At 41.4% G+C, this 26,323-nt stretch overlaps 1 protein-coding gene across 2 annotated transcripts in view; it reads right to left on the bottom strand.

The window, feature by feature from the left end:
* LOC118734029 (maestro heat-like repeat-containing protein family member 1) overlaps positions 1 to 26,323 on the bottom strand; it is a 145,886-nt gene that overhangs the window by 8,879 nt on the left and 110,684 nt on the right. For both annotated transcript variants that reach the window (XM_036463718.1, XM_036463717.1), the window contains exons 3-8: positions 19,909 to 20,267; positions 17,703 to 19,841; positions 16,712 to 17,351; positions 3,814 to 3,952; positions 3,633 to 3,757; positions 3,347 to 3,554 (exon numbers count right to left, since the gene is read on the bottom strand). In XM_036463718.1, the coding sequence (XP_036319611.1) occupies positions 3,347 to 3,554; positions 3,633 to 3,757; positions 3,814 to 3,952; positions 16,712 to 17,351; positions 17,703 to 19,841; positions 19,909 to 20,267 (3,610 nt within the window). The remainder of the gene's footprint in view (positions 1 to 3,346; positions 3,555 to 3,632; positions 3,758 to 3,813; positions 3,953 to 16,711; positions 17,352 to 17,702; positions 19,842 to 19,908; positions 20,268 to 26,323) is intronic.

The raw sequence follows: 26,323 nt of genomic DNA, 5'->3' as shown, positions 1-26,323 counted from the left end.
ACGGTGACTTTTTAGAAGTTGTCACAGCAGTCACCCGTGACTTTTGAATAACCGTGACAAAGTCACAGGTACGCAAATATCTGCCACCTCTAATGGTTACCAATGAAGATTTTGGAAGAGTTACCCTGGACATACCTATGATCAGGAGTATCAAAAAAAAAAAGGCAAACCCACAAACTCACCTTCAAACTTCATCAAACTTTTCATTGTCCCCTCTTCAGCCACATCAGGGAGGGCTTCGATATTTTCGAAAATAATCATAATTTCCATGATATTTTTCACAGCTTCGATAGACGCAAAATCACTTTATTTGATATTGAAGGGACCGAAAATAACAGTTATTTTTTTACGAGTTAAACTTGGCCAAATATTTTTTATTCCCAACTAAAAGTCCTTTCCGGATAATAATCAAACCGCTTATCCAAATTAAACAAATTTGGTATCAACTGAAAGAGGACTTAAATAGCTTTAAAACTGCAATGTCTAAACGAGAAAAGCCACCTAATGAAAAATATTTCAATAAAAAATGTTAATTAATTACCACAGAAGAAACCTTGGGTCAGGTATATAAATTTCTTTAGTATTAAATGATATAAAAAAATATAGAGGTGGTAACCTTCGTTCGTTATTTCTGTTTAAAAACTATTTCAGTCCTCTTTCACACGATATTAAATTTGTTTAATTTTGATAAGCTGTTTTTCTATTATCCAGAAAAAACTTTTATTTCGGAATAAAATATATTAGGCCAAGTTTAACTGGTAAAAAATAACTGTTATTTTCGGTCCCTGGAATATTGTGCAAGTGCACTGATAAAACGTATACCTGGCCAGTCACAGCAAAAAGGATTAAAAATGAATTACAAAAACTATAATCGAAAAACGTTGTTGACATTACAGGTTCTCCAAATTCAGAAACAACCAAAAGAATGAGAATGAAGAATTCTTTGGAAAACAACGATCTTGCCATGATACTAGATTGTGAAGATGAAAGTCAGGAGGATACATCCGACATTTGCAGCCCGATGCAATTCTCACAAAAGAATTATTGCACCGCAATAAAAAAAAAAAAAATATAACTGAAAATCCTCTCGACTGGTGCAGCGTCAATCGAAAAGAATTTACAATTTTGTCAAGTTTAAAGTTTTTCAAGTTTTCGCCTCGAGCGAGCTGTTATTTAGTGGCCCTGAATTACGACCCTTTAAAAACTTTTAAATATATGATTTTCACCTTTCCTAAAGCTACCGCAACATGGTAAGCAGGGGTGGGGTTACCCCTATTTCAAACATCTTCGATAGAACGTTCAGTTAGATATGAGATTAACTTATATAGATATGTATATGTGGGCGGCATCTCGCCCATTTTCCAAAATTCAATAATAATGTTACTTCTTTTCAAGGGATTGCTTGGGTAAAATTAGCGTCCTTAAATTTCGAAATATCGAAGTTTCAAGTATTTCTGAAATTTACCGTTATGAAAAAGTGGGCGTAATTTTAGTCCGATTTTCAACGTTTTGCCTCTATGTGGCAGCCACAATAATCATACCGAGTTTTGTACACATTGATCGAACGGTTACCGAGATACATATATGTGATCATAAGTCGGCGGGGTCACGCCCATTTTGCAACATTTTATTATAAGCGTATTTTTTGCTAACGAATTATTGCAAACATCAATCTTGAATAAATTAGCTCCAGTATTTACTGGTTTATCGAATCTTTCGTATTTCTCTAAATTACCGTTATATGGGATGTGGGCATGGTTATTATCCGATTTTTTAAATTTTCAGCCGTTTGGTATGTTTTGTGAAGGCCAACAACTGTGTCAAGTTGGGAGAAATTGGCGGAGCGGTTCCCAAGGTATACACATGCAATCATAAGTGGGCGTGGCAGCGCCCATTTTCCAAAAATTTATAATATTCTTATTTTTTGCCTAAAAGTGATTGTAAATATCAATTTTGAGTGCATAATCTTCAGTAGTTACTAAAATATCGCAGTTTTCGTATTTCTGAAAATTACCGTTATATGGGAGGTAGGCGTGGTTATTGTCCGATTTTGCCAATTTTCAATACCATCCGTCCTACATTCGCATCCGCGGATGTCTAAAATTCCACATTCGCAACATCCCTGGTCCCAATCAACTTTTACTACTACGAAATGGAAGGGATAACCTGGCTTTCTAGGGACCTGGTCCCGCCAAATAAAAGTAAAAAAGCGGTATTATATTGCGTTATTTTGTTTTTTCCATTACTTAAAATTAAGTTTGTTAATTTTTTTTATGTTTTTGGAAGTACATATGTGTTTTAAAAAAATTATGTTAAAAAAAAACTAAACTAACCTCTATTTTTGCAAATGTAGTTTTGAAATTTTTTTTTTTAATGCACAAAGCGCTTTTAAATTTAACAGTACTACAATAACGTATGTTCCTTCCTTATTAAGAATCCGAGTTCAAAACCAGCAGCACTTTGCGCATTCTTAAATAAATTGGTTTTAAAAATTTCACTTTGATTTTAATTAAACACAAAAACATATACTTCTGGTTAAGTTTGATTCTAGAACTTTCGAACTTAAATTATTTATTATTTTAAGGTTGGTCAATGAATAAAAAGCGGAATTAGTTCTAACAGGGACTTTAAAATCTTTAGTGAGAAGCGGATTTAGTTCGAACAAGGACTTTAAAAACTTTAGTAGGAAAACGGGTCGCTCTAGAAGACGTTTTTAATAGATTGTTAGTTGCATCAGATCCTCTGATTACTTGTTCGCGCTTGTTGCTACTGGTCACAAACCGGAGATCTTTCTTTGCTGAAGCAATGGAGTTAACAACAAACAAATGAAATACATTTTTTAATTAAATGTATCCTATGGAAAAATGTTAATGAATAATTTTTTAAATAATTGCAGACAATTGAAATTAGTTTCAAGTATTTTCCAAAAAGGTGGAAACATTCAAATGTAAAAATTGTTTTTCTTTAATTTTTCAATATAAATAAATAAAAAACCAGAGCTTCTTAAAAAAATCGCTACGGATAGATCGACGCGAAATTTAATTATCTTTTATTTACCTTGAAATGGGTTCATATTTGGGCTCTCAAAATTGATTTGGTCCACAGCAACCTTTTTTTGCCCCACTGTGCGCCGTGAGATGAACAGTCTTAACTCCATGAACTACTTATTGCAACTTTGTACAAACTCAGCCAAACACTATTATTTCAACTTAGCGCTTTCCGACAAACTATGCTTCCTGTGTCTCAAGATAGTTCATCGCACGGCGTTTAAGGCAGGATAATTTGATGTTTATCGAGCAGTTGAGATAGCGGCTCGGGACCAGCCATATAAAGCAGATTAACAAACCTCTTTGATGTCCTTGCAGGGCATAATCTCTTTTAGAGCGCAGAAAATTGCAAATGGTTGTATGCTGGCAATTTTTTGGCGCTCGCCAGCAGTTTGTTCGCTTGGCTCATACAAACACGAAGAAGTTAATATTTGCAAGAAATTTTCTAGGAGCGCCGCCGTTAGTTCAGGATCATTGGCGACAAGGTGCCAATATTCGACGATGTTGCTGTGCAATTTCAGAAATTATTTATCTTATTCTTCTTTATTTTATGTATGTATATATTGGTGATAAGACGTCACTTACCTTTCATAGGGTAATGGCTGAGTAAGCATTTCGAAGCACACCAACTTTGGGTGATGTTTTGTGAGCGCCACTAGTGCCTTCAGCACACCAGACCGCGCACGATTTATTTCGCAATCTCTTACAGCCTAAAATAAATAAATTATAAGTGTTTCAAAAATGTATTTAGCATACGAAAACATACACTTAAACTTTCTTTCACGAGGTCCGGGATGGCGTGGAATAGCTCCGATCCTTTGTGTTGGATGAAAAATTTCAGTACTACCGAAGCACCAATCGATGAACTTTGCTCCGGATCGCGTAACCCTTGTAGAAGAGTTTTACTGCGGGAAGACAAGAGAAAAATTTTAAATTAATATTACTTGTAATATTGCAAAAAGCTGAATGAAATAAATTTCCCAGAAAAAAATGTACCCCTAGTAGTTGCGTTCCTTATCTCCCAGAAATAGTCAGAAAAAGTCAGAAGTAGTCAGATTTAGTCCAAAAAGTGTTCCTTAACTCGAAAATGACAGCAAAAATGAGAGAGCAACACTCAGTGAGAGTGACTCTCTTCAGTCCGAAGTAGTCAGATTTAGTCAGAAGAATTTGTTCTGGCAAAATCCTGAAAAGTGTTAAACTCAACTGAAACTCAACGGAAATTAAAGAATACACAAAAAGTGAGAATAATCTAAAAAGTAAAACAGTGAATTGACATTGGAAGGAGGCAAAAAATAATTGATATAGTAAGTGTTTATTGTGCTTGTGTTTGTGTGAATGTGTTTTGTACATACATTTCCATTCTTATTTGACGTTAGTTTTGTTGTTGCCATTCTTTGGACTAAAAATTTGGTTTTTTGCGTTCCTTTACTTTTTCCTGTTATTCTCTTTTAGTGAGCGCATTTTGCTTACGCTCTGGCATTTTGACACTTTTCAGATTTTAGTCCAAAAAGATAAGGAATGAACCTAGTATTTAGTTTCTCGCAAGAAGGTACTTTCACATTCGGCCTTATTGCAAAGTCCATGTGAACAAATATTCCCAATAATTATAAAGTAAAACAAAAACAATGTTTCCCAATTTGTTTTTGAATTCAATTATGATAACGATTTGTTCACGTGGAATTAGCGATAAAAGAAAGAACGAAAAACGGTGTTATTTATTGTAATAGCATAAAGCGCTCCCGAATTACCTAGTTGTGGGGGAAGTTAAAATTCTATGCCAGACATAAATCAGGGTAATTCCAGTAAAGTAGACACGAATGTTGTAGGGACGTAATGATGTTTGTTAAAAAGTTTAACGGGTTCTAAAACGATTGAAACTTAATTAATGAAGGACAACTTTGCTACATAAGATCACATAATGAAGGTGTTGAATGAATCGTTGTCGTCAAGCTCAACCAAGCTGTTTCGTCGGGGTTAGACCAAAGGGGTAGGGGTTTTAGCTGAGTAGGTTTGAGTGGACGGTTGTAGAGGTGACTGATGTCGTGGGGGGAGATACTATATTTTGTATGTCGAGGTCGAGTCTGGATAGATACGAGTTTAGTCGGCTGCAGTATCCAGACCTAAACTGTGCCAAAGTTATGCAGGTCTCGCGTTAGCTGAAGCGTCTACGATAAGTGGTGATTAGTCTCCAATTGCGGCATTTAGGAGACGATAGTCTCTGACGGCGATGATTAGACTGCGGATGTTTATGCGGAAAACGAAGCGTAAAATATGTACCACTTCACTATAAGAAAAGTTTATAAATCTGCTTCCAGCAAGTGCCTCTTCACCACAGTCCACGTGAGCAACATACAACAAACGCCTCAAGTGCAATTCCTGCCTTGGCTGGCGCCACTTTAGGGCATGTTCAGTAGTGCGCACCATGCGAGACTGGAAGGGCATCTAAATAGGTCCATATGGAGCTGCTCAGTTCCAAACACCTTCTGCGACGCCGCCCACTACCACCACAAGGCATCACCACGCACAACATATGGCCGGTAGGCTATCGCAACACCGCATCTCTCTTACATTACACATTGTAATCAGTCTCCCAATGCTCACAAAGATCCTAAAATTTAACTGTAAGGGACTTCAGTGCAAGATGGATGAGATAACGGTCTTTATAGGTCGACATGGTATAGTGATAGCTGCGGTCCAAGAGAAGAAGATAAAAAGCGCACCGTCGAGATCGTGCGCGATATAATGGTGGAGGCTTACCGTTTATCACGCACCACACCGTGTAGTATCGTCTTATCGAAGCGGACGTAGACCGCAGAGATACCATCCAAGAATGTGAGGGAATTGCTTTCCGGTCAGGAGCACCCTGAAATAGGAACGCTTCTGCCTTAACCACGTATCTGCAATTTTTGGGAAAACTAATGTTACCACTTATAACAGCAATTTAAGTGTCACACCATTTGAAAATAAAACAAAGACCTTATGTGGGTGCTCACTAGTGTTAGTAGAATCAGAAATATTAAATAAAAAATGCGTTTATTGTATCCTAGGAGAAGAAAATTAGCTTTGTTTCTTACACTCTCTAGAATAACTCTATTACAGATACGAGGTTAACGCAGAAACGGGACGATATGGTACTTGGTGACTTCAACGCGCACTATGATCTTTGGCATTCAAGCCTGACAAATGATCGCCGGTGAATATACTTGGCTGACACGATTCGGCATAGTCATCTCGATCGATAAACCTGCTGACTTTGTTCTGCGGAACACCGCACCTACACCAACTTTAGCAAAGCCGATTGTCCACGCAGGTGAGCGTAAGTTCCGCAGGTTTTTCACTAGAGCTGCAGCCCGCTTCATTCCCGTTGGATCCACTCGTGGCCTAAACCGTAACCGCCCCTATGATAGAACAGCCCTTGTAGCGTTGGATCTGACAGTGTCAGCCACTCCATCCTACTACAAGAAATTGAGGCCACAGGGTGGTGTCCTATCCACACTATTGTTTAATTACTACATTTCAAAACTCCCTCAACCACAAGAGGGAGTCACTATTGGGCCATTCCAGCGAAGACGACACCTCAAAAAAAAAATGTATTACATAAATTGTGTTTAAATCTGTAAAAACGGTAAAGCTGGTAGAGTAATTCTTTAGAAAAAGATTTGTATCCATTTATTTTTCACTATGTTCTCTTTTTTATTGTTATAAATGCATAAATAATATACTGTAATATGTTTGCATCAAGTTTTCGAGGTATTCCTCATCTACTAAAGGTGGCAATGCAAAAAATTATTATCCAAAAAGAAAGAACAATTCATGAGCTTTACAATGGTGGTAAGTTATTAGAAAAACACATTTATGGTGAGAAGTTATAAGCATTAAAAAAAAAACTTGTTGGATGTCCCACTCGTCACAGCAAAAAATGTATTTTTTTAATGTAACTACAAATTCTTTAGTTTCCCTTTTTTTAAATGAGGACCCCCTATTAAAAATATAATAAATATTAACATCAAATCAGCAGTGTTCACTTTACTCACGAACTATGTGTCCTGAAAAGTGACTCGTCCCACCCGTCACAAAATGGTGTCCCACCCGTTACAAGTAAAAATAAGGTTTTTTTTTTAATTTTAAAATATAATAATGCCATTAAAGCGTCAAATGGTACTTAACATTCTTTTAACGACATTCGAGAAAGTCGCTATACACGAACTATTTATAGTTTGTCTAAAATGGGGAACGAATTCAGCAACTCAGAGAAGCGGGTGTGTTCGCTGTCCCACCCGTCACGCTTGGAAAATGTTAAATATCTGCGTAAGTTATATAATTAAATTTTATATTTTATCAGTTTCGTATTAAACTGTTATCTTACTCGCTGTCCCACCCGTCACGCTTGTAAAATGTTAAATTTCTGCCTAAGTTATATAATTAAATTTTATACTTTATCAGTTTCGTATTAGGGTGTGCTGTACGATACACCCTCAACAGCAGAGTACTGTTAACAACTTGACACTTGTCAAATCAATGGTTAAAGAGAATTTACTAAAAGTTTGAGCAAACACGAATTAAAATTCCCGCCCGTCACTTTAGAATGCCCCTATTGTCTATTATGCTGACGATTGCTCGATAATGGCGACTGGAAATGGAATTGATGACTTGTGTAAACGGTTATCTCGCCAAGCTTTCTCGCTTTTTCACTGCAAGGAGCCTTACCCTCTCCCCTACAAAATCCTCGGCAACTTTATTCACTACGCGGGCGAAGGAGGTCAAACTGCAACTGGGTATTCACGTCGATGGCGAACCAATACCGACGGTGAATAATCCAAAAATCCTCGGATTCACCTTCCACAGTATGCTCTCCTTCTCGGTGCATAGAACCGCAACTGTCAACAGAGTACAGAGCCGCAACAATGTCCTCAAGTCGCTGGCCGGCAGCACTTGGGGCAAAGACAAAGAAACGTTGTTGGCAACATACAAGGCCGGCCAATTCTGATGTCGTCCAACACCACCTACACGAGGAGGCCCAGATGCTCCCCATCAAGGAGCATAACACAATGCTCTGCCAGCAGTTTCCAGTAGGGAGCTATAGACGTAGTCTCCCAAATAGACAGCTGCTTGCAGAAGAGCCCTCGCCAAGGCACGTCAGGAGTCATCTCTTTGAAGAAGAAGAAGAAGTCCAGAGGTTCATCAAACCACCGCAGGAGCCAACTGTATACAGACAGGCCGTGAACGGCATTCACAGGGAGTCAATCTCAAGTAATATAGACTCTCGACCTGTGAATGCCGTCCTAGGCACACAACCACTTGGCGCGGACGGGACAACTTTGTCTGCCTCGGGAGACCCGCACAACAACAGCCCAACTTCGCTCTGGCTATTGCAGCAGGCCTAACTCATACCTGAGCAGAATAAACGAGGATGTGCCCAACCAATGCCCGGCATGCGGAGAGCCGCCACACAGCTCACGCCACCTCTTCGCATGCCCCCAGAACCCCACCCAGCTAACGCCCCTGTCCCTATGGACAGATCCTGTTGAAGTCGCGCACTTCCTGGGCCTCCCCTTAGCTGAAACAGACGACAATGTTGATCGATGAGTCGACCCGAGCGGGGTTTAGTAGCCGCTACAACAACGTTGAGGCTTCCTTTTTCCCACAGGGTCTCATAGATAGATAGATTTTTTAGAGGATGTGCACTGCGACCTTAGGTTTATTGTGCCCTCAGAGCTCATCACACCACCTCGTCCAGCCCAGAGCACTAGGGAAACGAAGCAGTTTCGAGGGCTGTAGAGAGTGAATGTCTACAGCCTCCGGCCACAGCGCCCCCAGGTGTGTTGGCCTTCTTCTCGACACCGCGTCACATTCTAAGAGGATATGCCGCGGGGTTTCTGTTCCTGTCGCAGTAGCGGCAAGAATCGTATGCGCAAATCCCTAGGGTATGCATATGAGGCCGCAGCCTGCAGTGACCAGTTAGCAGTCCTGTAATAAATCTCAAATTAGTCTTGTTGTGTAATTAGTTCTATGGATCTTCTGGGATTATGACTTTCTAGAAGTTCTTTCGCCTGCCTTAGTCCAGACGTGTTCTTCCAGTATGTTCTACTAAGGCTTCGTTCTTCTACTCTTAAATATTTCCTGATAGTGTGAGGACCAACTGCCAGGAAGGGTTCTGGTCCTATGGGTCGAGTTGCTGCTGCTTCTCTAGCGAGCCTGTCAGCCTCCTCATTGCCCTGTACGTCTTTATGGCCCGGGACCCACATCAGATGTACTTTGTTGAGTTCCCCCAGGACGTTTAGTCTCGTTACATATTCCCATACGACCCGTGAATTAATTTCACACGACGATACGGCTTTCAGTGCAGCCTGACTGTCGCTGCAAATGACAATGTGCTGTCTTCATGGTTGTCTCTGCAGAATTACTTCCGCACAAATTTCGATGGCAAAAACCTCCGCCTGAAAGGTACTGGGGTAGTTCCCCAGGGGAATGGAGATACTGGCTTTGGAGCCATGTATTCCTGCCCCTATACCTTCATCGGTTTTTGAGCCGTCTGTGAACCACCTTTGGGTGTGGGGCCGATAGGTGTTATCTAAGATTATCTCGTTCCAAGTTGCCTTGCTGCCTAGTTCGGTTCTAAACTTTTTCTCGGAGGTTCTTATCGTAACCATGTAGCTGGGAGATAGGAATCTTGTTTTTGATTTCCTCTCCCAGTCTGCTCGAAACCACCTTGCCTTTTCCAGTGCCCTCCCTCATGAAATTGAGGAGGGCTTTCTTGGCGGTTTTTTCTATGACTATATGTAGTGGCGACAGATCCAGGATCCTGTCATACAGGTGCACGCCAGTCGCTGGAGCCTGGAAAGCGACACCCGAGCCCGCTCAGACCATGCCACTGTTCCATAGGTATCTATTGGCCTGACAATCATTGTGTACATCCATCGAAGGATGTAGGGGCTGCCTTCCTACGATTTGCCGGCCAGTCTTCTGCACACCATTAAAGCTCGTGTGGCTTTTGTTACAGCGTACTAAATAGGCTGGGTCGATTTTGTATGGGGGAAAATAAAAGTCATTTGACCGCATTGTAATAGTAATATTATGATGTCTTAGGTCTCAGCCAATTGTTATTGGCCACGAAAGATTAATTTAAAACTTATCTTTAGCCCGCGCAATTGAATCAAAGTGTATGAATATTGAAAATGAAACTTTGGCTTGTAATATCTATGGAATGCGTTATTGTTATAAACATGACGATATATCAAATTAAGGGCTATTAAATTTAGAACCTCACGTTCATTTATCATTTTTCAATAAGTCTACACGTTTTTAAAATATTAAAATAAAAAATAAGAAAACTATGATTTTCCCTTATGAATTTTCAATTCTTCATTACTTCAGCAACCAAGTGAAAAATACAAAAAAGTGAGACGAGATTTATTTCAAACCTTTTAATGCTTATATAATATTAAAATGACCATGGACTTGGTCACGCCGATTTGGTCAGTTTTCAAGATCGTGGTGAATGAATGTATTGTCAAAGATTAGGAATCGTTCGACAAGTTAATAGTAGTTTCAAACATATAAGTATTTACATACATTACAATTAGGGTGAGAAACGCCCATTTTAAGTCCATTTTTGCAGTCTTGAAAACTGGTGCGGCATGGTTTCATTAGTCGCCGCAGAAGCACATTTTTCGCGGTTTCTAAATTTGCCGTTATATGAAAGTAGGGGACGTGCAATAAGTGTTTAGATATACATACATAAATATTTTAGTTAATTCCATTATGTGAAAAAGTGTCTGTAAGTAAATGCAATACTCTTTAACATATCCTGGGAAATCCTTTTGCGGACTCTCCAATTGGACGATATTGCTTTGCATTCAGCTTGAACGAAAAAAGTCACTCGCTTGCACAGTTTTCTGTAATCCGGTTCTTTTATTTAAAGGTTATTTATACAATTGAAGAGAATTTTTTTTAGAAAAAAACTGGAAATCCACTTAAGTTTTTCGATATAACTTTGGTAAATGTTACGCGATCGGTGCGTAATAATTAACAAATTGAAGGCGAGACTTAATGTTACTGATTTTTGATAATAATATGACTAAAATAGTTCAGATTATAAACAAATTATTTAAAATAAAAAAAATCTTTAACAAAATTTTTTATCATTTTCTTATATTTGCAATTTTTATATTGTATGCATAAACATAAGTAAACCAATTAGTGTGTCTAGAAGTTGTGCCTGTTCAGTGTTTCCATACTAATTTGCATAAACAAAATTTTTCCTAAATTTGCAAAAAATCGCAAACTATAGCTAATATTAAAAAAGGATTAGAATATTTGGAACTAGCGATCTAAATGCACGCCAGCAATATTATTATTGTTCTTTACCTATTTTGACTATAGGCCAGTGCAATTATCAAGAGAACAATTAAAATTTTCTTGAAAATAGATGAGTTTGAGATTAACGATAAGATAAAGGGCTGCGCGAAATGATACTTGACTTTATCTTTTGCGTTAAAGGATTCATTATCTAATAATATGCACCACAATTTTTGGCTAAACCCAGCATTTTTAACAAGAATTAGTCTTATTCGATTAGTGTGCTGTGGGTCACTTGGCGGTCGATGCGCGGGCTCTTACAATTAAAATGAAAGACTAATATTTCGCAGGCTTGTTGTTGACTTCATGATACAATATATTTTCACTATTACCAAGGGATTTGAGAAAAATTAGATTTTCGACCCGCCCTAGTACTAAATGTGCTTATTACATAACGTTTTGCTGTCGAAAATGACCCCTGGTCGTGGGCACGGGGCTCAAACCGTGGCCAGCGAATTATCTGAGTGGTCGACATTCGTCAGTAATTTATTATATTCACTGCAAAGAGCATAATACTCTCCCCTACGAAATCCTCGTCATCGCCTTTTACCACCTGAACAAAGGCTACAGTTTAGAATTCATGTCGATGGCAAACCAATCCCGACGGTGAATAACCCTAAAATTCTCGGACCGCAATTGTCAACAGAGTACAGAGCCGCAACAAGGTCCTCAAGTCACTAGCCGGCAGCACCTGCGGCAACGACAAAGAAACGCCGTGTCGCCATTCCCAAGACAGCCGGTTCTTCGTACCGGAATGACTCGGGTTTTACCCGACCAAGGGCTGTTGTTTCGGCGACCTAACCCCGCTTAGATCGGCGATACCCCTCAATCATTGTTCGTCCATGGAGCAACTCCTTGCAGCCGGATTGCTCCGCATCCTTCTACTCCGGGCGGGCGTAGAGCCCAACCCCGGACCAGAAACGTATTTCTGCTGTGTTTGCCAGAATCGACTCCATCCAAACTCCACTTCGGTTAGGTGCACTTCATGCAACGGATGGAGTCACCTAAGAACCTGCTCTGGTCTTAGGTCTCATCGGGAGTGGACCACAAGCTATGTGGCTCCCTGCTGCTCAAGCCAAACGGCACAATCAGCCTCCACGGCTACCCGCTCGCGCAACGGACCCAACACCTGAAGAGCCTGCACGGCTCCAGAAGCTCCTCTGGGCAGCAGCAAACCTCCCAACCTCCCCCTCCCCCACAGTCTACCGGCCCGTCGAACTCGCGCGTGCGAGCCAACCAGCAGCTCCTGGTTGCACACACCACCTGCACCGTAGAGCAGAGTATACCGGAACGTGACATCGCTCAAATGCAACTCATGCCTTGGCTGGTGTCACTTCCGCCTATGCTCCGGTCTACGCACCACGCGCGAATGGACTGCGAACTACAGTGCCCCATGCTGTAGAGCACCGCTGACACAGACAACAGCGCCCTCATAGCAGCCACCTACCAACAGGCAGCAACAGCAAGCGCGTAGGATGCAACAGGCCCAAGGTAGACCTCACTCCTCCCGACTTTGCTCCCGCGGACCACCGAACCTACACCAATTTCAACAAAGCTGATTGGGACGGCTTCGCGGAAGTTACCGAGAGCAGCTTCGCCGCCCGAGCAGCTTCGCCGCCCGAGCAGCTTCGCCGCCCGAGCAGCTTCGCCGCCCTTCCCACACCCACAAACATACATACTGGCGAACGCCAGTTCCGCAGGGTAGTCACTGCCGCAGCGGCTAGCTTCATCCCGTCCGGACGTATCGCGGAAGTCCGCCCAAATTTCCCGGCCGAAGCAGCTGTACTAGCAAATGAGCGTGACCACCTACGCCAGGTCGACCCCGGGGACCCTCGTCTGAGGGACCTTAATTTGGAGATTCGGCAACTGGTAAATCAGCATAAGCGGAAAAAGTGGGAGGAGCACTTGAAGGCCTGTAACTTCACATCTGGTGTGAGTAAGCTCTGGTCAACCGTGAGGTCCCTGTCTAACCCAACGAAGCGTGATGACAGAGTGGAAATCTCTTTCGAAGGTCGCGCTTCGTTGGACCCGAAGAAATGCGCAGCCTACTTTAGTAGGCAATTCACACTGCATCCTTCGGTAGACAGGGCCAAACGTTGAGTGACCAGGAGGCTACACAAATTGTCTAAAAACAGTGCAGCACTTGTTTTCACAAGCGGTGAATTTAAAGGGGTCATCGGGAAGGCGAAAGCCTCCAAAGCCATTGGACCCGACGAAATCTGTATGCTGATGCTGAAACATTAGGGGCCCGTGGGAGTAGCATACCTAACGGAGGTCCTCAACCTATCAATGACCACTCTCATCATTCCGGATGTGTGGAAATCAGGGAGAGTGGTCCCACTGCTGAAACCGGGGAAGCCCGCCAATAAAGGAGACTTATCGCCCGAAAACGCTCCTTTCCCCGGTCGCGAGGACACTAGAGGAACTGTTACTCCCATAGTACTTCACCTGCCCCCCTGACCCCAGCGAAGCATCAGCATGGGTTCCGTAAAGTGCACAGCCCAACAACAGCACTTAACCCCATAAACACCCAAATAACTCTTGGTCTAAATCGCAACCGCCCCTGTGAGAGAACGGTCCTAGTAGCGTTGGACTTGTCAAAGGCGTTTGACACCGTCTGCATTCCACGTTGCTAGAAAACATTGAGGCCTCTTCACTCCCACAGGGACTGAAGCGATGGTCGGCGAATCATATGAGTGGTCGACGGTCGTCAGTAATCTTCGGAGATTAAACCTCGAAACCAAGAAGAATAAAACAAGGGGTTCCACAAGGTGGTGTTTTCTCCCCCCTTACTGTTCAGCTTCTACATATCGAAGCTCCCCCAGCCACCTGACGGAGTTTCCCTGATCTCGTAAGCTGGCGACTGCTCGATATTGGCGTCTGGGAATGGAATTGATGACCTCTGCTCAAAAGTAAATGGCAACCTCTCCAGCCTTTCTCGCTTCTTCACTGCAAGGAGCCTAACACTCTCCCCAACGAAATCAACGGCGACCCTCTTCACCACCTGGACGAAGGAGGTCAGACTAGAGTTAGGTATACACGTCGATGGCACACCAATACCGGCTGTAAACAACCCGAAAATTTTAGAGGTCAATTTCGATAGCCTGCTCTCCTACTCCACGCACACAACCGCAGTTGTCAATAAAGTACAGAGCCGCAACAAGGTCCTCAAGTCGCTCGCCAGCAGCACTTGGGGCAAAGACAAAGAAATGTTGCTGGCAACATACAAGGCAATTGGCCGGCCGGTTCTAAACTATGCTGCGCCAGTTTGGACGCCGGGGACTAGTTGGACGCAGTAGACGAAGCTACAGACTTGTCAGAACGCCGCACTCCGGACAGCGACTGGGTGCCTTCTGATGACGCCTGAGCACCACCTACACTGCGATGCCCAAGTGCTCCCCGTAAGGGAACACAACAAAATGCTCTGTAAGCAATTTATGGTGGGGTGTCACAGAAGTGAACACCCAAACAGACCTTTGCTTCAGGAGGAGCCTCCGCCCAAGCACGTCAGGGGGCACCTATTCGTATACAAGGACGCAGTCCAACAATACGTAGACCAACCACTGGACCCGGCGACATACAGACGAGCCATCAACGACATCCATAGAGAGTCAGTTACCACCTACTTCGACTCTCGACCTATGAATGCCGTAATAGGAGCCCAATCACCACCTGTAGAAGAGACGGAGCTGCAATTGCCAAGAGAGACCCGCGTTACCCTGCCTCAATTACGGTCTGGATACTGTAGCCGCCTCAACAGCTACCTATCCAGACTCGACCCCAATATCCCCAATGATTGCCCGGCATGTGGAGAATTCCCCCACGACACCAACCACCTCTTTACATGCCAGCTCAATCCGACTCAGCTAACACCCCTCTCCCTCTGGTCCGAACCCATTGAAACAGCTCGTTTCCTGGGCCTCCCGTTAGTTGAGCTTGACGAAAATGATTGAACGTAGACCCGAAAAAAGCGGGGCTTAGTAGTGCCGCTACAACAACAACAAACGCCGTGTCGCCGGGGACTAGCAGGGTGCAGTCCACGAAGCTACATACATGCCAGAACACAGCACTCCGGACCGCAACTGCATGCCTTCTGATGTCGTCACAACACCACAACAACAACGAGCATAGCACAATGCTCTGTGTAGCAGTTCCTAGTAGGGTATCACAGACGCGGGCAGCGGAAAAGACACCTCTTTGCAGCATAGTCCTCGCCAAGGCACTTTCAAAGGCATCTATACTAACAGACGGACGAAGTTCAGAGGTTTATAAAGCAACCTGTGGACCTGACAGTATGCTTACAGGCCACAAACGGCATTCACAGGGAGTTGGTCTCGAATTACACCGACTCTCGACCTGCGAATGCCGTTTTGGGAACACAACCACATGACGTGGACGTGATAGAGCTTCGCCTGCCTCGGGAGACTTGCGCCACTATAGGCCAACTTCGCTTTGGCTACTGCAGCAGGCTAAACTCTTACTTGAGCAGGTTAGATGCAGATGTACTCAACGAGTGAGCGGCATGTGGAGAGAAACCCCATAACTTAAGAAATCTCTTCGAATGCCCCCTAAAACCGCACTTAACTAACACCCTATGGGGAAACCCAGTCGGAGTTGCAGGCTTCCGGGGTCTCCCGTTAGTTGAGCTTGACGACATCGATTGAGGAACAAGCCGATCTAGGCAGGGCTGAGTAGCCGGTACAACAACAACAACAACACGATCCGTATGCGCCACTTGGAAGCTGGCAAAACTCACAAGGTCCAAGTTACGGTTTGGAGTTTGAGTTGCGATTGAGGTTGGTTTCGCAGTTATGCTCATAAATTCGGCTTTCCTCGTTATCTTACTCATGAATACGTTGAGTTCTAGTAGGCTAGTAGTAGGGGCCAGCCCATGTACCGATCTATACGAGACCGTGGAGGCCCATTGGGTTATAATCCATACAGGAACCGTTGCGGGATTACCCGTGAGGGGTAATCGGCTTTTCAGGCGCCCGCTTTTCAGATTTCCAGCACTTTATACAGCCTATAAAGATTTATATTGCGTCGTGAGCGCTGCAAGCTATAACGCCTAAAAGGCTTGGTGTGGAGTTCTACTGTAAAGGCCTGAGTAGGCCTTCAAATGGCTCTATCCACAGCTCACTGACGAGAAGATTGGGATGAAGCCTCCAAAAATACAGATTTGGGTTCTAATAGTAGCCCCGATCAAAAAGAAATGCAGCACTGCTGCAAGATATCGCAATGAGGACCAACTTAGTTTGTACGGACAATAATTGCAGTCTTTCTATGTCTTGTTTTTTCATACTTACCAAAATTGTAAATACTGAAAATTCGACATACGCAAAGCGATGATTTTAGCTATGTCGCCAGCTAAATTGTAAATCATTTTTGGATCATCTGTGATGATCTTCTCCTTTACCAATTCGATATCCTTGACCCAATCCGACTCGCTGTCAGCAATGGTTAGCGTCTCATATATACACGATATTTCGAGTGTCTTTTGTAAAATATCCACGGATACCTGCCGAACTGTGCCATTCGAATCAATGCAACGGGGCACAATTTTACCTAACATCTGACCAGTTTGATTGAATTTTGAAGGAGCCTCACATCCTATTTTCATTGATTTTATATACACTTCCAGCGCATTATTGAAAACATGTGAAGCACATATGCGAACTTCTGAGTTTTTATCCCTAGTCCAGGTCTCCAAAATCGAAATGATTAGATCAAGTGTCGAAGGAGATGGATCCGTTTCTATGATCGCTTTTGCGAGGGCATTTAATTCCGGTAGTGATTCATTCAAGTGCTTCGCCAGAAAACTATTACGTTCATCTTCCTCCGGTGAATCAAATTTAATTTTCAAATGCTGTGCACATGAGAAGAAATTCTTGCAAGCAATTTCGAAGATAACACTGCCGTCAACTGATTCTGTGGCATCGACTCCTCCTGCAAATAAAAATACATAAAAATAGATTGGGCGAGTTATAAAGGTGAAATATCGTACGTAAATTTGTATGTATTTAGATTTACATGTTTTTTTCTGGCCATATTTTTTTAATGTGATTTCCAACAATAAAGTTCACTGAAGAATAATAATCACATAACCAGACATCCTAATAATCAGGAAGGTATAAATTTCTGCATATATTGGAATTAGTGCACTGTGAAATATTTAAGCGGAAAACGATAATTTTCAGGATTTTTTGTTTTAATTTCGATGTGAAATGTGTCGTCAGAATTCGCCATCTACAACTATGATTTAAAATAAGATGAGCTAAAAATATAGAAGTCATTTACCTATGCGTATGAAATCGGTGCCCAGTTTTAAAATTGTTGGCAGTAACGGTAAATCATTGAACGGCGCTTCAATGGGTATGCTGAATACCGCCTCCATTATCTGCTTCCGATACTTTAGCGGTGCAGTCATTTGCTCTTTCGTCGCAATTATTTGATTACAAATACTTAGTAGAGTCTTCAGAATGGCAGACATAATTGTCTGATCTTTCGTGCCTGTCAACTGCATGATTAGAAAATTTAGTATTGTATCGTCGAGGTTCTGCAGCGACTGCAAGGGATCCGATTCATTCAATATATGCCCGAAGGACTTGATTACCAGCAAATTCGTCTTGTACATTTCCTGCTCCTTATGAGTGTCTTTGATAAAGTGCAAATTGCTGAAAAAGCCAGTCGAGTGCTTGCGACCACCAATGTGTGCCAGTTCAGCCAATTTTTTAATTAAATGGAACAGATGCTTGCGAGAAATGTAACCCAGTGCCAAAGAACACGGGGCGATTTTCTGATCATACTCTGCATGCTTTATATGCTTGTCGAGCTTTTCTTGACGTGCGGAATTAATGATCAGATCGATTTTCCCATTTATCGTCTGCAATTCGCTGACAAAACATAGTGCCAAGCCGAGCGATTTCAACAACATACCTCGCTCGATTGATAGGGTGGGCGTTACAAATTCAGTGTGTGGCGTGTTTATTGGATAGAGATTCAACTGATCTGACATTTTGTTAACTAGCCGTTCGGCGAAATTCTCATCATGAGTGTTCAGGAATTCCACTGATTCAGAGATGAAATCTATTAGCTTGCGTGAGAAAACCGGCTCCTTATTAATGTGTAGCAACAGGTCGGGGACGCGCTCATCCCACAGTGTATTCAGAACTGGGTTCAAATGCGGATAATAATATTTTAAGAATGACAATATGTTCGAGGAGCGTTTAATACAATGAAAATTGCCTAAAAGCGCTAGACATCTTGCAAATATTGATTCTGGGTATGGTACAATTATTTTTCCGCATTTGATATTAGTGTGGCTACTTTCCTTACCATGCTCTTCCCCAGCGCCGTCGGCCCTTTCCTCGGTCTCATCGTTAGCCGCAATTTCATACTCGATGCTTGGCGACTTGGCAAAAAGGCTGCCTAAACATTTGGCCAGGTTCGAGCATATATCAGTGTAGTCCAACAATACGAAGTAATTAAGCAGCTCGCGCTTCAACAATTCGTCCATTGTGCCAACAGTGGACGACAGCATAAAAAGAGAGTTCTCACACGAGAGTACAAAATTTGCGTGTTCCTCCAGCGACCCGTGCTCTTGGTTCACCTTCGTGTATTTACAACTGTAGCGCACTATAAACCAAACGAACTCCTTCTCTTTGATAAAACCTTTCTGCGATAATGCCACTATGGTCTTCAGCAAAGTCATCTTCATTTTAATTCCCTTTTCCGTCATGATCATCGATTTGAGACACTCCAAGAAACCTTGCATCTTATCTTCGATATACGCTGTGGACGTATTCATCAGATGGGTGAGTATCAATAGCGATTTAATACGATCTCTTTCGCTGTTGTTGCGTAAGTGTATCAATAAGGTGTCAACAATTTTCGATGCATAAATGCCTGACAGCAGATGAAAACAACGTAACACTTCATAATGCCCCTTTACAGTCTGTGGCTTTTCATAGTCTGGGAATACGCACACCAAATCGAAGAGATTTGAAATCAATTGATCGGCCACCGCATCTAGCACTGACGGCTGCAGTGCTATGTTTGTTTTCAATACCGACGAGAGGAATTGTGTCACTGAGTTTCGCTCGATGGAGCGGCGGTATAAGGCCAATATTTGTGGTATTAAACGCGGAGACTGGTCTTGTATCTTATCGACAGGCAGCAGTGGGTACATTGAAGAAAGCGCTTGCAGTATTTCGACACATACTTTGGGTTCACGCGAATGCAGCCATTGATTGAAAAGTACATCGTAAGCAACAGAAATTTCGGTAGCACAATCGCCTTTGCCGTCTGCAGTTTGCGTTGGTGCATCCGAAGCGGACTCCATTTCGCCATTAATGGGGCTAGTTGCGGTTGAGACGGCAGCTGCTGCGCCATGTGCTGATGATTGCTCCAGTAGAGCTTCACTGAAGTGTCCAATAGCTGCAATTGTAAAGAGAAATTAGATTCATCTGTATACAATCTACTAAAAGTGATTCGAAGGATCTACCATATGCATGAGCCTGCTTGATGTGATCGTGCTTGATGCCACCCAGATTCGGCAGTATGGTTGCGAGTATGGGCTTAATAAAAGGTACAACGTGCGGAACATTCGCCGTTGCCATAGCTCCTAAGCAATGCATGACCATGAAATGTGCCACCGCACCTTCTTTTGTGTGTGCCATTAATGCTTCCATTACCGCGTTGCACTCTTTCCGGCCAATGGCCACTAAAATGGAGAGTGCATGCTCTTGGATGAGTGGTTGGTGCTCAGCTGAGCGTGTCAACTCCTCTACGGCCAAAGTTATGAGTTGTTTATTCGCCTCTGATGGTATTTCGGTGTCTGAATTTACCAGTCGTTCGACGGCTCTGCAATTAGTAAAGTGTTGATTTATTGTCAGGATATAAATGACCGTCTATTAAGTGTTATTGTTGTTGTTGAAACAGTTTATAATTTCCGCAAATACCTTTTGGGGAATCTGCTGGAGTGGTAGTCTTTGGTCAGATATAGATATGGGTCGTTCCAATTTGGTAGCCCCGACTGTCGCACCATGCGGCCTCTGCCACAAGAACGTGCAAAAAATTAAAAACTTAATGAAAGCGTTCGATACATAACATGTACGTGGAAAGATTACGAAAATCCTGCATCTGAAAATGGCTGCTACAAAAGATACATATGAGTATCTACATCAGTAATTCCCAAAGTGGTCCAGGTGGACCCCCAGGGGTCCACGGGAAACTCGACAAGAGTCTACGTCGGCGTGAAAAAATATGGGGTCCACGAGTTGTAAGTGGGGATCCATGAAAATTTATCTGGTTTCGATAGTAAAGAACCAACTTTATTTAACTTACATTTTTTTGAGTGGTGTATAGTGCACTGAACGCACTGCTGCACTTACCGCCACTTTGTGTCTTAATACGTGAGGAAGCCTTAAAGGCCAACTGCAGACTAAAAAGAAACGGATGTTGGTATAACACTGAGTGGGGCGAGGTAGAGCACTTTTGAGCACTTGTGGCTTTTCAAGGCCACTAGATAGTACGCCACTATTGCCTTTGTTGAGAAGATTCTATGCATAGTGTTGAGTTCCCTGAGGTTGAATGCTGATTTAATTTCAGCACTGAGCCCAGACTCACAAATTGCCGAATCTTCCCTGATGGCGCCAAAACTGACTCTAGGTCAGGATGTGGGGTCTTTTTCGAAGTTAATACGGATAAACTTTACTTTTCTCTTCAGGAATATGCTTCGGTTTTCCAGGTTGAGGTAGTTGCAATCCTCAAAGCCATGGACTCGTGGTAGAAAATAGGTGGAGGGGAAGGAGTTTACGTGTATGCATTGACAGCCAAGCTATACTTAAAGCATTCTATCTAAGAACTTCCAAACTAGTTCGGCAAAGCAAGTCTCGACTAAATTATGTTGGTAAACATAACAAGCTTGCTTTACTCTGGGTGCCAGGTCACTCGGGAGTACCTAGTAATGAGACATCTGACCAATTGGCACTCTTCGATCTGCAACCACTTATAGCAGGCGGGACTGCAGACAACTTGCTGGACTGCTGACTGGTTACTTCACGTGGCACATTACGTGACTGTAATAGGCGTAAATGACAACTCCATTTGCCCATCCTGCCTTGAAGAGGATGAAACGGTGGAACACTTTTTGTGCTCCTTGATTCGGTCTTTTCTGTATTGTTAGTTTGTGAATTTAAAGTTTGACGTAAAAAGCTTTGCGGTTTTATTGTATAATTTTGCGTGTGTTTAAAATTGTGAGTGATAAATATTTTTCGTATCACTTAAAAACTCGGAGCGATACAAATAAAAATGATGCCATTAATATAAATAAACTATTTTAAAAATACGGCACATGCAAATTCATGAGTGAGCCGAACATGTGAGGAGTTTATGGTGAGGAGAATATAAATAACGCTAGCGCTCGGAGTTCTCTTAAAAAATATAACTTCTCAGAGCGAGAGAGTGCCCTGTTTTTTAAAACTTTCAAGTGTGCAAAAAATAGAACACAAGAAAATATTTTATTGTTATTTTTTCCAAATTTACATCGTTAGATCTCATCTTCACTATTTTTGGCGAGCTTTGGGAATATGTTAGATGTAGCACCAGGGGTCCTCCGAAACCAGTAAAGTTTTGAAAGGGGTCTACCAGACAAATACGTTTGGGAACCTCTGATCTACATGCTTGTAATATTCGGCTTTATCTAAATTTGTATTAAGTATATCGAGCCGCTGTGGTGTAGTGGTAAGCAGTGCGCGCTTCCACTCCGCAACACCTGGGTTCAAACCCTGGTCAAAGCAACATCGCAAAAAATATAGAAAAAAGTTTTTTTCTTAACAGCGGTCGTCCCTCGGCAGGCAATGGCAAACCTCCGAGTGTATTTCTGCCATGAATAACAGCTTCTCATAAAAATACAATCGCCGTTCGGAGTCGGCGTAAAACTGTAGGTCCCTCAGCTCTGTGTGACAAAATCAAGGCGCACGCCACAAATCGGAGGAGAAGCTCGGCCAAACACTAACATAAATATGTGTAAGCGCCAATCTATTATTATATCGAGCCCTCACCGCCAAAAAGAGGTAAGCGGCATTTTTTTTTCAAATGTTTTCTTTGATGCAGAAATGCATCCAGATACTCTATGAGTATTTCTGCATCAAAAATAAAATTTCGAAATTACATCTTTTCGGCGGTTAGGGGTCGATATACATGTTATTCTTTTTCATGTTCACCATTGTACATTTAATAGCCAAAGATTCAATAAAAGCAGTGCCAAATAATACTTCTACGATCGTAAACTTATTGCTACTACCTATTAGATGCGGATACATAATATAATTTTTCACAACATGGCATGGAAAATTCTCATAGATTGTTAACCGACTTCAAAAAGGAGGAGGTAATCATGTGATATAGAATTTACAATATCAATATTGTAGTTTGCCGTTGCTACATACCAACTACAACGATTTGTAGTATGTATTTCTTTTTGCAGTATGAGAATGACACGCGTGTATTATAGATCGTAATATTGCATACCAGGGATGTTGCGAATGTGGAATTTTAGACAGTATGCGAGTATGCGAATGCGAATGCGGATGTCATGTATTTTTAAGAAATAATTTGGATGGGTAAATTAGGTGATTTAGGTAAATAAAAAAAGGAAGGGTTAATAATTTTTAATAATCTGCCTTATCCTGAGGTTTGCCCGAAAAAAAAAATTCAGCCGAAAATTTGTATTCCGCCCATAGTAAATCTGCCTTATCCTGAGTTTCGCCCGAAAAAAAATCACTCGAAAATTTTTATTCCGCCCATAGTAAATACATGGAAACCAAAAGTGAAAAGTGAACCGGTTCGTGGAAAATAAAACTCATGATAAGGCAGAATATGTACATGAAAACCAAAAGTGAAAAGTGAACCGGTTCGGGGAAAATTCCTCTCATGATAAGACTGAATGTTTTTTTAGTACTAGAAAATAAAAAAATTGGAACATTGTACTTAATAAAAACTTTTCGAAGGGTCGTAAATCAAACCTGCGCCTCTATATAACTACTCGCTCGAGGCGACAAACTTGAAAAACTTGAAAATTGGCAAAATTGTAAATTCTTTTCGACTGACACTGCACCAGTTGAGAGGACTTTCAGTTATATTTATTTATTTTTATTGCGGTGCAATAGTTACTTTTTGAGAATTTCATCGGGGCTGCAAATGTCGGATGTATCCTCCTGACTTTCATCTTCACAATCTAGCATCATGGTACAATCGTTGTTTAGACACCGTTTTTTTCCAAAGAATTCTTTTGGTTGTTTCGGAATTTGGAGAAACTGTCATGTCATCAGCGTTTTTCGATTTTAGTTTTTGTAACTCATTTTTAATGCTTTCTTCTGTGACTGGTTCGATATACGTCTGTGCACTTGCACAATATTCCAGGGACCAAATATAACCAAATATCCAAATTAAACAAATTTGGTATCATATGAAAGAGGACTGAAATAGCTTTTAAACAGAGATAACGAATGAAGGTTACCACCTCTATTTAAATTTTTTTATAACTTAATACTAAAGAAATTCATGTAAATACATATCTGACCCAATGTTTGTTCTATGGTAATTAATTAACATTTTTTATTGAAATATTTTTCAATGTGTGGCTTTCCTCGTTTCGACATTTCAGTTTTAAAGCTATTTCAGTCCTCTTTCATTGGATACCAAACTTGTTTAATTTGGATAAGCGGTTTGTTTATTATCCGGATAGGACGTTTATTTCGGATCAAAAAATAGTTGGCCAAGTTTAAATCGTAAAAAAAAAATAACTGTAATTTTCGGTCCCTTCAATATTCGCATTCGCAAAAGATCCGCATTGTTTTTGCAAATGCGAAAGCGGATGCAAATGTTAAAATTAATGCGGAAGCTCCGCGGTTGCGAATGCGAATGCGAATATTCGCAACAACCCTGTTGCATACTACGATGTGTGTCTCTAGCATTAATCCAACTTGACTTTTTGAGCAGGTAGTTTGAAATAAAGGCTTTTCAAAAACATTTTGATACCCATATTGTAATACACGGTGCTGCTGAACCTAAAATAAATGAAACATCCTACACGTAGATATTTTCAAGAATTTCAACTTAAAATATTTTTGCAAGGAGCTCTAAAAATATTTTATTGATGGATAATAACACAATGTTGAATATTGACAGTATGAATGATGTATTTATTTCTAGTGCTATGTCAAATGGTGGCTTGTCTCAATTTGTTCCACGTACTTCTGATTCATATCTGGGTGTACCGTTTGAATTTTATACCGTAACAGAATATGATGTGGCTAGATAATAATAATAATAAATCGGCGCTTAAATATATTTATGTTAGCGTTTGGCTGAGCTTCTCCTCCGATTTGTGGCGTGCGCCTTGATGTTGACACACAAAGCGGAGGGACCTACAGTTTTACGCCGACTCCGAACGGTGATTATATTTTTATGAGAAGCTGCTTTTCATGGCAGAAATACACTCGGAGGTTTGACATGGTCTGCCGAGGGGCGACCGCTGTTAAGAAAGAACCTTTTTTCTATATATTTTGCTATGTTGCTTTGACCAGGGTTTGAACCCAGGCAGTGCGGAGTGGAAGCGCGCACTGCTTACCACTACACCACAGCGACGATGTGGCTAGATGCATACTGAAAATTAAATGTAATGCAGTCGGTGAGGATGGTATACCCATACGAGTCGTAAAGCTGACTCACATTATCAATCACTGCATCACTAAATCTTGGTTCCAAAACTGTGTTTACTAGAATTCTACGAAGCCTTTGAATCCGTAGGTCATACATTGCTCTGCTCAAAGCTCACATACTACTTCGGAATTGGCAAAAGTGCACTGTCCCTCATGAAAAGTTATTTATCAGGCAGAACCCAGCGTGGGATGAAGATCGGTAGCTTCACAGACAAAGTCTCTGATCTGTGGCGTTCCCCAAGGATCCATTTTGGATCCGATAACTAAATGCTCATGCATATGCAGATGATCTCTTATCTGGTCAATTCCAGGATATAGGTAGAATTACTGCGATGGGCCACTCAAAACGGCCTCTGTATTAACCCGGCAAAGGCGTATGTCTTATTTGTCTATAAGAATAAATTCAGCTGAAGCTACATTTCCCCTGTTTTTGTCTTGGTAAGAGTTTTCTTGTATTAGGCTAAAAAATAACGAATCAGGGTTTTGTTATTAATTTTAACCTCACCTGTGTCGATCACATTAACTGCGTCGTGGGCAAAATATATAGCACAGTATATACAGTAATACTTAAACCTTTTCGCAGTTTTTCACCAATTGGTCCCCGAAGAATACTTTTGGGTTGTGTGCAGCGTTTTTCGCGCACGGCAACACTTACTATGGGGAATTTCGCCTCATGATTAGAAAAAGTTCTTTTCGAGGATAAAATATACATAAATGTGTTATTTATGAACAAAATGTTGGTTAAATATAATATCAATGCTTAATTAAGAATAATATCAATAATAAAGTACATAATTATAGCTTGTGTTTCTTTAAACTGGAAACTCAAATCGTAATTATAACACTGAATGGCCCTGCAAGACGCGACTGATGGAAACTCCAATACATTTGCAAAAGTTTTGACACATACTAACACATCCGCAATTTGCTTTAATCTTTTTTTTCTGCAACATATATATGCCACAAGAGTAAGCAGTCAAACTGATTTGGTACATTATTTTGCCCTTTCATTAGTTCTTCTCTTTGTCTTCTCCCTCTTTTCGCTAAAAAGAGGAGAAGAAGAAATGAAAGAGGAGAAGAATTAAAAAAAAAGAAAAGGAAGCCGTCAAAAAGCGTGGAAAAATTAAGAACGACAGACGTGGAATTAGCGAAATACAATTTTATTAAAAGGAAAGTTTATTTAATATAAAAGAA

The sequence above is a fragment of the Rhagoletis pomonella genome, unplaced genomic scaffold (genome assembly GCF_013731165.1).
Source record: "Rhagoletis pomonella isolate Grant_MI unplaced genomic scaffold, Rhpom_1.0 Rhpom_scaffold_00002, whole genome shotgun sequence".
NCBI lineage: Eukaryota > Metazoa > Arthropoda > Insecta > Diptera > Tephritidae > Rhagoletis > Rhagoletis pomonella.
This window is presented reverse-complemented; position numbering and strand designations above follow the sequence as displayed.